The sequence below is a fragment of the Ranitomeya imitator genome, chromosome 5 (assembly GCF_032444005.1).
Source record: "Ranitomeya imitator isolate aRanImi1 chromosome 5, aRanImi1.pri, whole genome shotgun sequence".
NCBI lineage: Eukaryota > Metazoa > Chordata > Amphibia > Anura > Dendrobatidae > Ranitomeya > Ranitomeya imitator.
The window spans coordinates 694754887-694773167 of NC_091286.1; the positions used below are offsets into that span (position 1 = coordinate 694754887).

General features: G+C 49.8%; 1 protein-coding gene across 8 annotated transcripts in view; it reads left to right on the top strand.

The window, feature by feature from the left end:
• Positions 1–7987: 7987 nt before the first annotated feature.
• The window catches only part of OTOF (otoferlin), a 342337-nt gene continuing 332043 nt past the window's right edge, over positions 7988–18281 (top strand). For all 8 annotated transcript variants that reach the window (XM_069728471.1, XM_069728475.1, XM_069728478.1 and 5 more), the window contains exon 1: positions 7988–8160. In XM_069728471.1, coding sequence (XP_069584572.1) covers positions 8082–8160 — 79 coding nt within the window. In that variant the 5' untranslated portion in view covers positions 7988–8081. The remainder of the gene's footprint in view (positions 8161–18281) is intronic.

Sequence of the window (18281 nt, forward strand, 5' to 3'; positions counted from 1 at the left end):
TTCAGCAAAAACAACAACAGAGAAGAATGCAGCAGGCGACACAACGGGTTACTCCATGGAGCTCTTTACACATACCGTCCCTGGCTTAGAAAGTGAAGCAGTTAACAGTCCATGCCCATTACAAATTGAATCTGACATGGAGTGCACTGACGCACAGCCACAGCCAGACTACTATGCTGGTCCTTTGACTCAGACCACAACATTGCCCTCGCAGGGTGCTGATCAAGAATCAGACCCTGATGAGACTATGTTGCCCCATCACGAACGCTATACCACCGAACGACACGGTGACACAGACGAAGTTGCGCAGGAGGTACAAGAAGAGTTATTAGATGACCCAGTTCTTGACCCCGATTGGCAGCCATTGGGGGAACAGGGTGCAGGCGGCAGCAGTTCTGAAGCAGAGGAGGAGGAGGGGCCGCAGCAGGCATCAACATCGCCACAGGTTCCATCTGCCGGGCCCGTATCTTGCCCAAAACGCGTGGCAAAGCCAAAACCTGGTGGAGGACAGCGTGGCCATCCGGTTAAAGCTCAGTCTGCAATGCCTGAAAAGGTATCCGATGCTAGAAAGAGTGCAGTCTGGCATTTTTTTAAACAACATCCAATTGATCAGCGCAAAGTCATCTGTCAAAAATGTTCTACTTCCTTAAGCAGAGGTCAGAATCTGAAAAGTCTCAATACTAGTTGCATGCATAGACATTTAACCACCATGCATTTGAAAGCTTGGACTAACTACCAAACGTCCCTTAAGGTTGTTGCACCCTCGGCCAATGAAGCTAGTCATCAACGCAACATCCCTTCCGGCAGTGTAGGACCACCATTTAGCGCACCACCTGCTGTATCTGTGCAGGTATCTTTGCCAGGCCAAAGCAGTCAGGGTCAGGGAATCACCAGTTTCGTAGTAGGAAACACTGCATCTAGGGCACCGGCGGCAACAATACCATCTCCCACCGTCTCTCAGTCTGCCATGTCCACCGGCACCCCCGCTAGTTCCACGATCTCCAGCTCTCCAGTCCAGCTCACCCTACATGAGACTATGGTTAGAAAAAGGAAATACTTAGCCTCGCATCCGCGTACACAGGGTTTGAACGCCCACATAGCTAGACTAATCTCGTTAGAGATGATGCCCTACCGGTTAGTTGAAAGCGAAGCTTTCAAAGACCTGATGGACTACGCTGTACCACGCTACGAGCTACCCAGTCGACACTTTTTTTCCAGAAAAGCCATCCCAGCCCTCCACCAGCATGTTAAAGAGCGCATCGTCCATGCACTCAGGCAATCTGTGAGCACAAAGGTGCACCTGACAACAGATGCATGGACCAGTAGGCATGGCCAGGGACGTTACGTGTCCATCACGGCACACTGGGTAAATGTGGTGGATTCAGGGTCCACAGGGGACAGCAAGTTTGGGACAGTTCTGCCTAGCCCACGGTCTAGTAAACAGTTGTCTGTAGCCGTTCGCACCCCCTCCTCCTCCTCCTCCTCGTCCTCCTGCAGAAGCAAGAGCTCGTCCACAGACCGCAGTCGCACAAACACTCCATCCGCACCTGCCACTGTTGCACACCAGGTCTCCCATTATGGGGCAGCTACTGGCATACGTCAGCAGGCTGTATTGGCTATGAAGTGTTTGGGCGACAATAGACACACCGCGGAAGTTCTGTCCGAGTTCTTGCAGCAAGAAACGCAGTCGTGGCTGGGCACTGTAGATCTTGAGGCAGGCAAGGTAGTGAGTGATAACGGAAGGAATTTCATGGCTGCCATCTCCCTTTCCCAACTGAAACACATTCCTTGCCTGGCTCACACCTTAAACCTGGTGGTGCAGTGCTTCCTGAAAAGTTATCCGGGGTTATCCGACCTGCTCCTCAAAGTGCGTGGACTTTGCGCACATATCCGCCGTTCGCCTGTACACTCCAGCCGTATGCAGACCTATCAGCGTTCTTTGAACCTTCCCCAGCATCGCCTAATCATAGACGTTGCAACAAGGTGGAACTCAACACTGCACATGCTTCAGAGACTGTGCGAACAGAGGCGGGCTGTTATGTTTTTGTGGGAGGATACACATACACGGGCAGGCAGTAGGATGGCAGACATGGAGTTGTCAGGTGTGCAGTGGTCGAAGATTCAAGACATGTGTCAAGTCCTTCAGTGTTTTGAGGAATGCACACGGCTGGTTAGTGCAGACAACGCCATAATAAGCATGAGCATCCCCCTAATGCGTCTGCTGATGCAAAGTTTGACGCACATAAAGGATCAGGCGTCTGCACCAGAGGAAGAGGAAAGCCTTGATGACAGTCAGCGATTGTCTGGTCAGGGCAGTGTACATGACGAGGTACCGGGCGAAGAGGAGGTGGAGGATGAGGAGGATGATGGGGATGAGTATATTTTTAATGAGGAAGCTTTCCCGGGGGCACGGGAAATTGGTGGCGTGGCAAGGCCGGGTTCTGGTTTTTTGAGGGACACAAGTGACGTAGATTTGCCTGCAACTGCCCCTCAACCAAGCACAACCGCAGATTTGACAACGGGAACTTTGGCCCACATGGCGGATTATGCCTTGCGTATCCTCAAAAGGGACACACGCATTACAAAAATGATGAACGATGACGATTACTGGTTGGCCTGCCTCCTTGATCCTCGCTATAAAGGCAAATTGCAAAATATTATGCCACATGAGAACTTGGAACTAATATTAGCAACAAAACAATCAACTCTTGTTGACCGTTTGCTTCTGGCATTCCCTGCACACAGCGCCCGTGATCGTTCTCACACGAGCTCCAGGGGCCAGCAGACCAGAGGTGTTAGAGGGGCAGAAATCAGAAGTGGCGTTGGACAGAGGGGTTTTCTGACCAGGTTGTGGAGTGATTTTTCTATGACCGCAGACAGGACAGGTACTGCAGCATCAATTCAAAGTGACAGGAGACAACATTTGTCCAGTATGGTTACAAACTATTTTTCATCCCTTATCGACGTTCTCCCTCAACCGTCATTCCCATTTGATTACTGGGCATCCAAATTAGACACCTGGCCAGAATTGGCAGAATATGCATTGCAGGAGCTTGCTTGCCCGGCAGCTAGTGTCCTATCAGAAAGAGTATTCAGTGCTGCAGGTTCAATACTAACAGAAAAAAGGACTCGTCTGGCTACCCAAAATGTAGATGATCTAACCTTCATTAAAATGAACCACAACTGGATTTCAAAATCTTTTGCCCCACCCTGCCCGGCTGACACCTAGCTTTCCTATGAAAAGGTCTTGCCTGTGGACTATTCTGAATGACTTTTCCAATCTCGTAATTTTCTTCACCTGATTGTCCAGCATACGACATGTTTCCACCTCACGAAATGGCCAAACTCCCCACACGGGGCCGTGCTATCGCCACTTTGCGCTTGGACCCTTGAGAGTGCTGTTTGTCTGAAGAGGTGGGTGTGGCCGCTTTTGGTCGACGGCACTGCCACTGGGTCCCTCATAGTACAATAAAGTGTCTCTGGCGGTGGTGGTGCGCACCCAACGTCAGACACACCGTTGTAATATGAGGGGCCCTGTGCCTGTACCGCCGGCCACAAGACAGTCCCCCCCCCCAGCTCAAACAGTGCTCTACCACTAGCAAAATTATCTCTCACAGCTTCACCAATGTGTAGTCTAGCCGCTGACATCCTTCAATGCCTGGCACTGACAATACCATTGTTTTGACATTTTTGTTATGTTAGGCCTTCGAAGCCTGTCTGCGGTCCCTTCTTTCTACAACTACTACACTGACCAGGCCACTGCTGGCCGTGTTACCCTGGAACCAATTTAAAAGTGCCTACAGTCAGCCCAATTTTGTTATGTTAGGCCTTCGAAGACTGTCTGCCGTCACTCCTTCCACTAGACTTCCACTGACCATACACTGCTGCCCATGTACCCCTGGAACCAATTTAAAGTGCCTACAGCCAGCCCAATTTTGTTATGTTAGGCCTTCGAAGCCTGTCTGCGGTCACTCCTTCCACTAGACTTCCACTGACCAGACCACTGCTGCCCGTGTACCCCTGGAACCAATTTAAAAGTGCCTACAGCCAGCCCAAGTTTGTTATGTTAGGCCTTGGAAGCCTGTCTGCGGTCACTCCTTCCACTAGACTTCCACTGACCAGACCACTGCTGCCCGTGTACCCCTGGAACCAATTTAAAAGTGCCTACAGCCAGCCCAAGTTTGTTATGTTAGGCCTTGGAAGCCTGTCTGCGGTCACTCCTTCCACTAGACTTCCACTGACCAGACCACTGCTGCCCGTGTACCCCTGGAACCAATTTAAAAGTGCCTACAGCCAGCCCAAGTTTGTTATGTTAGGCCTTCTAAGCCTGTCTGCGGTCCATTCTTTCAACTACTACTACACTGACCAGGTCACTGCTGCCCGTGTACCCCTGGAACCAACATCAGAAAATATAAAAATAAGTATTTTGCTTATAAAAAAGAAAATACTGGTGAGATATCAAATGCAGACATTTTAACATTAAAAACAAACACACAACTCTAATCTGGTACAGTACTAAAAATGGCCACCAGCTACAATTACTTTCTCCTGCAAGTAGTTAACTGAAAGTTTTTTTAAATTGAAAACACACATATGGCATCCACCGAGTGTTGTCCTGTCGCGTCTTCTTTATATTATTGCCGAGAAGATGCAAAATAATGAAAATAATAAAATCATTAATTACCAAAATAATAGAGAAAGTCAACACCACATTGCAAATAAACATTCATTCCAAATAAAGAAGCAGGGCGCGTCCGAGGGTGAGCATATACCTAATAAGAATATAATCACCCTCGGACGCGCAATGCTTATTTCCAACAGCCTTCCTTCCTAAGAATCAGCCCTTCCGTCGTGTAGAGAGACGTTGTGTTACACTCCAAGGTGTTCCCCAGGTTGCCTTTCCTGAGCTTCGATCTTCCGGCTCTCGTTTAGTAGTTCTTGGAAACTACTCTGCATTAGGCCTTCAAATTGGGTATGGGGTGTAGAGAGATGGTGTGTTCCACTCCAAGGTGTTCCCCAGGTTGCCTTTCCTGAGCTTCGATCTTCCGGCTCTCGTTTAGTAGTTGTTGGAAACTACGCTGCATTAGGCCTTCAAATTGGGTATGGGGTGTAGCGAGAGGGTGTGTTACACTCCAAGGTGTTCCCCAGGTTGCCTTTCCTGAGCTTCGATCTTCCGGCTCTCGTTTAGTAGTTCTTGGAAACTACACTGCATTAGGCCTTCAAATTGGGTATGGGGTGTAGAGAGAGGGTGTGTTACACTCCAAGGTGTTCCCCAGGTTGCCTTTCCTGAGCTTCGATATTCCGGCTCTCGTTTAGTAGTTGTCGGAAACTACGCTGCATTAGGCCTACAAATTGGGTATGGGGCGTAGAGAGAGGGTGTGTTACACTCCAAGGTGTTCCCCAGGTTGCCTTTCCTGAGCTTCGATCTTCCGGCTCTCGTTTAGTAGTTGTTGGAAACTACGCTGCATTAGGCCTTCAAATTGGGTATGGGGTGTAGCGAGAGGGTGTGTTACACTCCAAGGTGTTCCCCAGGTTGCCTTTCCTGAGCTTCGATCTTCCGGCTCTCGTTTAGTAGTTCTTGGAAACTACACTGCATTAGGCCTTCAAATTGGGTATGGGGTGTAGAGAGAGGGTGTGTTACACTCTAAGGTGTTCCCCAGGTTTCCTTGCCATTGCTTCGGTCTTCCGACTCTCGTTTAGTAGTTGTAGAAAAGTACACTGCATTAGGCCATACAAAATGGGTATGGGGTGGAGAGAGATGGTGTGTTACACTCCAAGGTGTTCCCCAGGTTGCCTTTCCTGAGCTTCTATCTTCAGGCTCTCATTAAATTGTGGTTAAATGGAACAACTGCATTTGGCGTACTAGTTGGTTTGGGGCCTACTATCGGTGTCTGCCACTCCTTGCTGTTCTCCTCCACTGAACAAAGCTGTGCCGCCTGTTTACTACGGTTGCCAATTTTGAACTGCATTTCGACTACTTACTGATTTGGCCCTACTCTCTGTGTCAGCCTCTCATTCCAGTTGTCCTCCACTGCAATGCCCCCTGGTTATTCCTGTGTTACCAATTTTGAACTGCATTTAGCCCACTTTCTTCTTTGGGCCTATATCTGTGTTTCCACTTCATCGTGCCCATTGCCCAGCCAGTGATAGATGAGTCTGCTGGTACATTGACCCATAACGCAACATTCCCCGTGCACGCTACACAACAACATTGTGACCCTGCTGAAAGTCAGGTTGCTCTTCCCGCATACCATACCACCTTACACGGGGACAAAGAGGAAGGTGCAGATGAAAGTGCAGGTTCCTTCATCAGGTGGGGGGAGGAATACTAGTTGGCGACGTCACTGGCACAGGGCCTCTCATAGTACGCAAAAGTGTTGCTGCCGGTGGGAGGCGCCCCCGCCGTGCAAACACACCGCTGTACTTTGAGGGGCCCTGTGCCAGTGCCAATGCCAACGAGTGGGCCCCCCCTGCTTGCTCAGGTTCACAGCACTTGCAAAGTTGAAATACTTACCTCTCCCTGCTCCACTGCCGTGACGTGGTCCAGATTTCCTGGGCCCACTAATTACTTGAACCAGCCCTACCCCCCACAACTTTAGCCAAATGACCCCCAATTTCAAATGCCTTCCAATTATTATAAGGTAAATTACGCTTGACAAGCTTCATTAAGAAGAATGGATGGTTTTGACATTAAAATGGCCACTCTAGGTGTTTTCCTGGCCCCCACTCACTGCCGACTATGCTGCCCCATTGACTTGCATTGGGTTTCGTGTTTCGGTCGATCCCGACTTTACGTCATAATCGGCCGATTTCACTCGACCCGACTTTGGACATAGTCGGGTTTCGCAAAACCCGGCTCGACTCTAAAAAGGTCAAGGTCGCTCAACTCTAGTAACCGCCATATAAAGCACATATAACACCGCTATGTAAAGCACATACAGCATCGCCATATAAAGCACATATAGCACCGCCATATAAAGCACATGTATCCTCCATATAAAGCACATATAACACCGCTATGTAAAGCACATATAGCACCGCCATATAAAGCGCATATAACACGACTATGTAAAGAACATATACTGCTGCCATATAGTGTGATATGTGGGTGCAGCGGTCACGTGTTTTTGATGGGACGTCATCGTTGCAGAGTGACGTACAGAGGCCGGCGGGGCACTGCGCAGAGGCAGCACAGGCGCGCACAGGCAGCACAGGCGCTCAGAGGCAGTACAGGCGCTCAGAGGCAGTACAGGCGCTCAGAGGCAGCACAGGCGCGCAGAGGCAGCACAGGCGCGCAGAGGCAGCACAGGGGCGCAGAGGCAGCACAGGCGCGCAGAGCCAGCACAGGCGCCCATAGGCAGCACAGGCGCGCACAGGCAGCCCAGGCGCGCACAGGCAGCCCAGGCACGCAGAGGCAGCACAGGCGCTCAGAGGCAGCACAGGCGCGCAGAGGCAGCACAGGCGCGCAGAGGCAGCACAGGCGCGCAGAGGCAGCACAGGCGCGCAGAGGAACGTGTTGGGTATATGACTGTTTTTCTTCTTCTTGGCTGGGCAGCTCCTGCCAGTAATACTGAGGGGCTTTAGGTCGCTTGTCCTCAGTGTGGGGGGCTGCAGGTTGGGAATCTCTCACCCCCCAATATCATCCACAGTGGTGGCGGTACTACAAGGAACATCCATCGTACAGAAGCTGGAGGTCTCCTGATCCTGTAAGTGCAAAATAGTTGGACAGCGCCCCAAAGGGTTAGTCGCCGGTGGCCCTATTCGCTGCGCTCACCCCATACACTTAACCCTTTGTGGTCATCACCCCCTATACATTGTTTATTGTGCTGAAAGCAGAGACCATTGCATCTGGCTGGAGACCATTGTGAATTATTTACAGGTCTCCTATCTGCAAAAGGAAGGAAAAAATGGCCCGAGTTATCCGGAGAGTCAGTGCGGAGGGAGGAGATTGGCACTCCATGGGCAGCCCCCTTCCTCGTCTTCCCTCATTGTACAGTGTATGAGAGCCAGAGGCGCACATCTCCGGCATCAGCTGAGGATTAGCAGCTCTTCTCCTTGCTGGATGACTGATCCCCCCAACTATGGCTTTGATAGTTCACCTGAAGACAGTGACGGACCTACGGGGAAAGGGCGACCGCATCGCCAAAGTGGCGTTCCGAGGTAAGCGCCCAACACTCCAGTTATTCCAGCATATACCATCGGAGGGATGGAGCATGACTGTGTGTATAGATGTGTGGGAGGGGGAGAAGGAAAAGTTCTCTGCAGAACTGGAGGAGGGAGAAGGTGATGGGGAGCCCACCGCAACCCTGGGCTGGTTCTGCAAGGTCCCACCTGGACCATAGGTATCTAACGGTCTAAGGACCATCCTGGATCATAGGCATCTAGTGATGTAAGAACTGACCCGGACCATAGAAACCTAGTGATGAAAGGATCTACCTGGACCATCGACAGCTGGTGATGAAAAGACCAACCTGGACCATAGTCATCTAGTGATGTAAGGAATAACCAGGACCATAGACATCTAATGATGAAAGAACAAAACAAGACCATAAACATCTAGTGATGTTAGGACCAACCTGGACCATAGACATCTGGTAATGTAAGGAACGACCTGGATCTTAGACATGTAGTGATGTAAGGACCACCTAGAGCATAGACATCTAGTGATGTAAAGACCAACCTATCTCATACCCATCTAGTGGTTTAAGGAGCAACCAGGACCACAGAAATCTGGTGATGGAAAGACCAACCTAGACCATAGGTATGTAGTGATATAAGGACCAACCTGTATCATAGACATCCAGTAATGTAAAGACCGACCTGGGCCATAGACATCTACTGATGTAACGAGCAACCGAGACCATATGCATTTTGTGGTGTAAGGTGTAAACTTGACCATAGGCGAGTTGTGATGAAAGGACTATCCTGGGCCATAGATATGTAGTGACATAACTATCATCTTGGGCCATTGGCAACTAGTGATGTGAGGATCAACGTGGACCATTGACATTTACTGATGTAAGGAGCAACAGGGACAATAGGCCTCTAATGGTGTAAGGAGCAACCTGGACAATAGAGACCTAGTGATGTAAGGGCCAACCTGGACCCTAGGCAAGTAGTAATGAAAGGACCTACTTGGACCATAGACATCTAGAGAAATAACGATTAACCTGGGCAATTGGCATTTAGTGATGTAAGGATCAGCCTGGATCTTAGATATGTAGTGATGTAAAGAACAACCTACACCATAGACATCTAGTATTGTAAGGAGCAACCTGGACCATGGACTCTAGTGATGACAGGATCGACTTCGACCATAGATATCTACTGATCTAGGGACTGACCTGAACCATAAGCATCCAGTGACGTAAGGACCAATCTGGACCATAGGCATCCAGTAATGTAAGAATCAACCTGGACCATAGTCATCTAGTGATGTAAGGAGCAACCTTGACCGTAGACATCTACTGGTGTAAGGACCAATATGGACCATAGATATCTAGTGATGTACGGACCAACCTGGAGTACAGACATCTAGTGATGAATACGGTTCTGGATGATAAACCTCTAATGACGTAAAAGCTGTCCTTGACCAAAGACATCGAGTGATGTAAAGACCAACCTGGACCATAGACAGCTACTGATGTTAGGAGCAACCCGGACCATAGATATCTAGTGATATCAGGACCATCATGGACCATAGGCATCTACTGATGTGAGGATAGACCTTGATGATAGACATCTAGTGATGCAAGGACCAACCTGGATCATAAACATCTAGTGATGTAAAGATCAACCTAGACCATAGGCATCTAGTGATGTAAGGACCGATGTGGACCATAGGCATCCAGTGATGTAAGGACCATCCTGGACCATAGACATCTAATTCTACAAGTACCGAGCTGGACCATAGACATCTAGTGGTAATAATAATAATGAACTTTTTATTTATATAGCGCAAACATTATTACGCAGCGCTTTACAGTTTGCACACATTATCATCGCTGTCCCTGATGGGGCTCACAATCTAAATTCCCTATCAGTATGTCTTTGGAATGTGGGAGGAAACCGGAGTGGCGGGAGGAAACCCACGCAAACACAGGGAGAACATACAAACTCCTTGCAGATGTTTTCTTTGGTAGAATTTGAACTCAGGACTCCAGCGCTGAAGTGCTAACCACTGAGCCACCGTGCTGTGGTAGTTATCTAAGGAACGACCTGGACCATAGACATCTAGTGATGTAAGAACCAACCTGGTCCATAAATATCTAGTGATGTAAGGACCAACCTGGACCATAATCTTCTAGTGATGTAAGGACTGACCTGGACCATAGACATCTGGTGATGTAAGCACCAGCCTGGAACATATACATCTAGTGATGTAAGGATCAACATAGACCATAGACATGTAATGATATAAGGACCATCTCGGAGCATAAGCAATTACTGATATAAGGACCAATTTGGACCATAGACTTCTTCTGATGTAAGAACCAACCTTGTCCAAAGGCATCTACTGACATAAGGACCAACCTGGTACATAGACTTCTTCTGATGCTAGGACAAACCTGGGCCATAGTTATGTAGTGATGCAAGGACCATCGTGAACCATAGACATCTAGTGATGTAAGGACTGACCTGGACCATAGACATCTAGTGATGTAAGGACAGACCTGGACCATTGACATCTGGTGATGTAAGGACTGACCTGACCCATTGATATCTAGCGATGTAAGGACCAACCTGGACCATAGACATCTAGTGATTTAAGGACTGACCTGGACCATAGACATCTGGTGATGTAAGCACCAGCCTGGAACAAATACATCTAGTGATGTAAGGATCAACATAGACCATAGGCATGTACTGATATGAGGACCATTACGGACCGTAAGCAATTACTGATATAAGGACCAATTTGGACCATAGACTTATTCTGATGTATGAACCAACCTTGTCCAAAGGCATCTACTGACATAAGGACCAACCTGGTACATAGACATCTTCTAATGTAAGGACGAACCTGGACCATAGGTATGTAGTGATGCAAGGACCATAATAATAATAATAATAATAATTTTATTTATATAGCGCCAACATATTCCGCAGCGCTTTACAAATTATAGAGGGGACTTGTACAGACAATAAACATTACAGCATAACAGAAATACAGTTCAAAACAGATACCAGGAGGAGTGAGGGCCCTGCTTGCAAGCTTACAAACTATGGGCATCGTGGACCATAGACATCTAGTGATGTAAGGACTGACCTGGACCATAGACATCTAGTGATGTAAGGACTTACCTGGACCATAGACATCTAGTGATGTTTGGACTGACCTGGACCATTGACGTCTAGTGATGTAAGAACCAACCTGGTCCATAGATATCTAGTGATGTAAGGACCAACCTGGACCATAATGTTCTAATGATGTAAGGACTGACCTGGACCATAGACATCTGGTGATGTAGGCACCAGCCTGGAACATATACATCTAGTGATGTAAGGATCAACATAGACCATAGGCATGTACTGATATGAGGACCATCATGGACCATAAGCAATTACTGATATAAGGACCAATTTGGACCATAGACTTCTTCTGATGTAAGAACCAACCTTGTCCAAAGGCATCTACTGACATAAGGACCAACCTGGTACATAGACTTCTTCTAATGTAAGGACGAACCTGGACATAGGTATGTAGTGATATAAGTACTGACCTGGACCATAGATATGTAGTGATGTAAGGACTGACCTGGACCATAGACATCTAGTGATGTAAGGACCATCGTGGACCATAGATATCTAGTGATGTAAGGACCATCGTGGACCATAGATATCTAGTGATGTAAGGACTGACCTGGACCATAGACATCTAGTGATGTAAGGACTGACCTGGACCATAGACATCTCGTGATGTAAGGACCATCGTGGACCATAGATATCTAGTGATGTAAGGACCATCGTGGACAATAGACATTACTGATGTAAGGACCATCGTGGACCATAGACGTTAGTGATGTAAGGACCATCGTGGATCATAGACATCTCGTGATGTAAGGACCATCGTGGACCATAGATATCTAGTGATGTAAGGACCATCGTGACCATAGACATCTAGTGATGTAAGGACCATCATGGACCATAGACATCTAGTGATGTGAGGACCATCGTGGACAATAGACATCTAGTGATGTAAGGACCATCATGGACCATAGACATTAGTGATGTGAGGACCATCGTGACCATAGACATCTAGTAAAGCAGGTACCTTTCAGGCACATCGATGTTCATTGATATCTGTGTGATAGATCATCTGCAGACATTACCAATGAAGATGGCCAGTGGACATTACTGCCTGCCCACGAGGGTCACCGTATCCCGCACAGCTTCCGGGAACCATACCTATATGTAATATACTAAGGAGGTTCCAGGGCTGAGTATCACATGTAGCAGAGCTGAGTATGTCCTATACAGCGTGGTGTAGTAGAGCTGAATATGTCCTGTACAGCGTGGTGTAGCAGGGCTGAGTATGTCCAGTACAGCGTGGTGTAGCAGACCTGAGTATGTCCTGTACAGCGTGGGGTAGCAGAGCTGAGTATGTCCTGTACAGCATGGTGTAGCAGAGCTGAATATGTCCTGTACAGCGTGGTGTAATAGAGCTGAGTATGTCCTGTACAGCGTGGTGTAGCAGAGCTGAATATGTCCTGTACAGCGTGGTGTAGCAGAGCTGATTATGTCATGTACAGTGTGATGTAGCAGAGCTGAATATATGATGTACAGCATGGTGTAGCAGAGCTGAGTATGTCTTGTACAGCATGGTGTAGCAGAGCTGAGTATGTCCTGTACAGCAGCTTGGTGTAGCAGAGCTGAGTATGTCCTGTACAGCGTGGGGTAGCAGAGCTGAGCATGTCCTGTACAGCGTGGTGTAGCAGTGCTGAATATGTCCTGTACAGCGTGGGGTAGCAGAGCTGAGTATGTCCTGTACAGCGTGGTGTAGCAGAGCTGAATATGTCCTGTACAGCGTGGTGTAGCAGAGCTGATTATGTCATGTGCAGTGTGATGTAGCAGAGCTGAATATATGATGTACAGCATGGTGTAGCAGAGCTGAGTATGTCTTGTACAGCATGGTGTAGCAGAGCTGAGTATGTCCTGTACAGCAGCTTGGTGTAGCAGAGCTGAGTATGTCCTGTACAGCGTGGGGTAGCAGAGCTGAGCATGTCCTGTACAGCGTGGTGTAGCAGTGCTGAATATGTCCTGTACAGCGTGGTGTAGCAGTGCTGAATATGTCCTGTACAGCGTGGTGTAGCAGTGCTGAATATGTCCTGTACAGCGTGGTGTAGCAGAGCTGAGTATGTCCTGTACAGCAGCGTGGTGTAGCAGAGCTGAGTATGTCCTGTGCAGCGTGGTGTAGCAGAGCTGAGCATGTCCTGTACAGCGTGGTGTAGCAGGGCTGAATATGTCCTGTACAGCGTGGTGTAGCAGAGCTGAGTATGTCCTGTACAGCAGCGTGGTGTAGCAGAGCTGAGTATGTCCTGTGCAGCGTGGTGTAGCAGAGCTGAGCATGTCCTGTAGAGCGTGGTGTAGGAGGGCTGAATATGTCCTGTACAGCGTGGTGTAGCAGAGCTGAGCATGTTCTGTACAGCGTGGTGTAGCAGAGCTGAATATTTCCTGTACAGCGTGGTGTAGCAGAGCTGAGCATGTCCTGTACAGCGTGGTGTAGCAGAGCTGAGCATGTCCTGTACAGAGTGGTGTAGCAGAGCTGAAGTCGACATGTTTAGCACAGTCTGACGCTGCAGAGCTGAGTATGTCCTGTACAGCGTGGGGTAGCAGAGCTGAGCATGTCCTGTACAGCGTGGTGTAGCAGTGCTGAATATGTCCTGTACAGCGTGGGGTAGCAGAGCTGAGCATGTCCTGTACAGCGTGGTGTAGCAGTGCTGAATATGTCCTGTACAGCGTGGTGTAGCAGTGCTGAGTATGTCCTGTACAGCAGCGTGGTGTAGCAGAGCTGAGTATGTCCTGTGCAGCGTGGTGTAGCAGAGCTGAGTATGTCCTGTGCAGCGTGGTGTAGCAGAGCTGAGCATGTCCTGTACAGCGTGGTGTAGCAGGGCTGAATATGTCCTGTACAGCGTGGTGTAGCAGAGCTGAGTATGTCCTGTACAGCAGCGTGGTGTAGCAGAGCTGAGCATGTCCTGTACAGCGTGGTGTAGGAGGGCTGAATATGTCCTGTACAGCGTGGTGTAGCAGAGCTGAGCATGTCCTGTACAGCGTGGTGTAGCAGAGCTGAATATTTCCTGTACAGCGTGGTGTAGCAGAGCTGAGCATGTCCTGTACAGAGTGGTGTAGCAGGGCTGAGTATGTCCTGTACAGCGTGGTGTAGCAGAGCTGAAGTCGACATGTTTAGCACAGTCTGACGCTGCAGAGCTGATACTCATACACCTGGCCTCAGTGTAAGTGAGAAGCCTCCAGCTACCTCTGTATCCTGTATGATACTACTGTAGGGGCTTCTTATGTGACCTCTGTGCCCCCTTAGACACCGGGACCCAGGCGTGACCGGCTGCACCCTGAAAGTGAACTTATTTCTTCATTCAAAGTGGTGTTTTCAAATTATTCAGGAACTCATATCCCCCTCTCACAGGGAGACTGCAGCTTCATCCTCCTCCTCCCCTCTCACAGAGAGACTGCACCTTCATCCTCCTCCTCCCCTCTCACAGAGAGACTGCAGCTTCATCCTCCTCCTCCCCTCTCACAGAGAGCGAGAGACTGCAGCTTCATCCTCCTCCTCCCCTCTAACAGGGAGACTGCAGCTTCATCCTCCTCCTCCCTCTCACAGAGAGACTGCAGCTTCATCCTCCTCCCCTCTCACAGAGAGACTGCAGCTTCATCCTCCTCCTCCCCTCTCACAGAGAGACTGCAGCTTCATCCTCCTCCTCCCCTCTCACAGAGAACCAGAGACTGCAGCTTGATCCTTCTCATCCCCTCTCACAGAGAGCCAGACTGCAGCTTCATCCTCCTCCTCCCCTCTCACAAAGAGACTGCAGCTTCATCCTTCTCCTCACCTCTCACAAAGAGTCTGCAGCTTCATCCTCCTCCTCCCCTCTCACAAACAGACTGCAGCTTCATCCTCCTCCTCACCTCTCACAAAGAGTCTGCAGCTTCATCCTCCTCCTCCCCTCTCACAGAGAGACTGCAGCTTCATCCTCCTCCTCCCCTCTCACAGAGAACCAGAGACTGCAGCTTGATCCTTCTCATCCCCTCTCACAGAGAGCCAGACTGCAGCTTCATCCTCCTCCTCCCCTCTCACAAAGAGACTGCAGCTTCATCCTTCTCCTCACCTCTCACAAAGAGTCTGCAGCTTCATCCTCCTCCTCCCCTCTCACAAAGAGACTGCAGCTTCATCCTCCTCCTCACCTCTCACAAAGAGTCTGCAGCTTCATCCTCCTCCTCCCCTCTCACAAAGAGACTGCAGCTTCATCCTTCTCCTCACCTCTCACAAAGAGACTGCAGCTTCATCCTCCTCCTCCCCTCTCACAGAGAGACTGCAGCTTCATCCTCCTCCTCCCCACTCACAGAGAGACTGCAGCTTCATCCTCCTCCTCCCCTCTCACAGAGAGCCAGAGACTGCAGCTTCATCCTTCTCCTCCCCGCTCACAGAGAGCCAGAGACTGCAGCTTCATCCTCCTCCTCCCCTCTCACAAAGAGACTGCAGCTTCATCCTCCTCCTCCCCTCTCACAGAGAGCCAGAGACTGCAGCTTCATCCTTCTCCTCCCCGCTCACAGAGAGCCAGAGACTGCAGCTTCATCCTCCTCCTCCCCTCTCACAAAGAGACTGCAGCTTCATCCTCCTCCTCCCCTCTCACAGAGAGCCCGAGACTGCAGCTTCATCCTCCTCCTCCCCTCTCACAGAGAGCCAGAGACTGCAGCTTCATCCTCCTCCTCCCCTCTCACAGAGACTGCAGCTTCATCCTCCTCCTCCCCTCTCACAGAGAGCCAGAGACTGCAGCTTCATCCTCCTTCTCCCCTCTAACAGAGAGAGAGAGACTGCAGCCACATCCTCGAGAGTCAGAGAGACTGCAGCTTCATCCTCTGCCTCCCTTTTAAAAGAGATCAAGAGGGACTGCAGCTTCATCTTCCTCCCCTCTCATTGGGAGACAGAAACTGCAGCTTCATCCCCCTCCTCCCCTCTCACAGAGGGCCAGAGAGACTGCAGCTTCATTCCCCTCACAGACAGAATGCAGCTTCATCCCCCTCCTCCCCTCTCACAAAGAGCCAGAGAGACTGCAGCTTCATCCTCTTCCTCCCCTCTCACAAAGAGAGAGCAGGTTCATCATCCTTCTCTCTCACATAGAGCCAAAGACTGCAGCTTCAGCCCCCTCCTCCCCTCTAACAGACAGACTGCAGCTTTATCCCCCTCATCCCCTCTCGCAGTGAGCCTGAGAGACTGCAGCTTCATCCTCCTCCTCCCCTCTCAAAGAGAGCCTGTAGCTTCATACCCCTCCTCCCCCTTCACAGAGAGCCAGAGACTGCAGCTTCATCCTGCCCCTCCCCTCTCACAGAGAGACTGCAGCTTCATCCTCCTCCTCCCCTCTAACAGAGAGCCTGCAGCTTCATCCTCCTCCTCCCCTCTCATAGAGAGACTGCAGCTTCATCCTCCTCCTCCCCTCTCATAGAGAGCCTTCAGCTTCATCCTCCTCCTCCCTCTCATAGAGAGACTGCAGCTTCATCCTCCTCCTTCCCTTTCACAGAGAGCCAGAGAGACTGCAGCTTCATCTTCCTCCTCCCCTCTCACAGAGCCAGAGACTGCAGCTTCATCCTCCTCCTCCCCTCTCATAGAGAGACTGCAGCTTCATCCTCCTCCTCCCCTCTCACAGAGCCAGAGACTGCAGCTTCATCCTTCTCATCTCCTCTCACAGAGAGCCAGAGACTGCAGCTTCATCCTCCTCCTCCCCTTTCACAGAGAGCCAGAGACTGCAGCTTCATCCTCCTCCTCCCCTCTCATAGAGAGACTGCAGCTTCATCCTCCTCCTCCCCTCTCATAGAGAGCCTTCAGCTTCATCCTCCTCCTCTCTCTCATAGAGAGACTGCAGCTTCATCTTCCTCCTCCCCTCTCACAGAGCCAGAGACTGCAGCTTCATCCTCCTCCTCCCCTTTCACAGAGAGCCAGAGACTGCAGCTTCATCCTCCTCCTCCCCTCTCACAGAGAGCCAGAAACTGCAGCTTCATTCCCCTCTCGCAGAGGCAGAGAGATGCAGACTGGCCCCGTAATAGTACAGATGTTGGGTAATGGGCATGTTGGCATACAACCCGGGCAACCCGGAAACTGGCGCATGCGCAGTGCACTGCACTGGGAGGCTCTGTTGGACAGGATTGCTATCCACTATCATGTACTGACTATAAAAGAGACTGTAAAGTAATCACAGAGTTATTGAAGTTCCTTATATTTACACAACCTCTGCTTGCTGTCAGTGAGTGGGAGGAATTGAAGCATAAAGTCTACTAGAAAGACCTTTTTAGATGTTCTTGTAGCGGAGCAGCAGGGGCTCTGGTAGCCATTGAGGTCGGCACCCCAATACTAGATGTTTGGGCAGTTCGACATCTGCCGATCATCATCAACCCCTCAGGTATCTCAGGCATGAAGATCACAATATACTGATGTCTGAGCACCGTGCAGACGATATATTGTGCATGGATGGAGCCGCTCGGCAGCTGATGATGTTCTACTCTGGCAGTGCGCCATGGAGATCATCCAGCTGTACTCACAGATAATGCACAGGACCATTAACTGAGAATAAAGGAAGGATCACATGGGGACTGAAGTGGCTGCTGAGGAGTCAATGAAAACCATGGAGCATAGAAGCAGACGGTCCTGGTGTCCCTGGGCCCACAAGTCAGCCCTCCATAAGGAGCTCAGATTTGGGTCATTCCTTCTGACCAACATTTGTCCTCCATTTGTAGGAAGAAAACAACAGTTCCTGAAAGTCTCTCAACAGGATGAGATTTTGGGTGTCTCTTGACAAAACAGGGCCATCGTCACAGCCCTTTAAACAGGTCACCAATGTTAGATCCATGAGGGCCACCCCGCTGGAACCAACACTGATCACAGGTTTCCAATGGTTCTCCCTTAGCTGCAATCCTGCCCAGGAGGAGCTACATGAGGCGGCAGGTCAGCCAACTTTGTCCATGTGCACCACCAGTTTATCAACTCCAAGTCCTGATCCAGTAGAGGTCCCAGTGATTTGACCGGCTCCAATCTTACATTAATGAGCCAAACGGTGGTT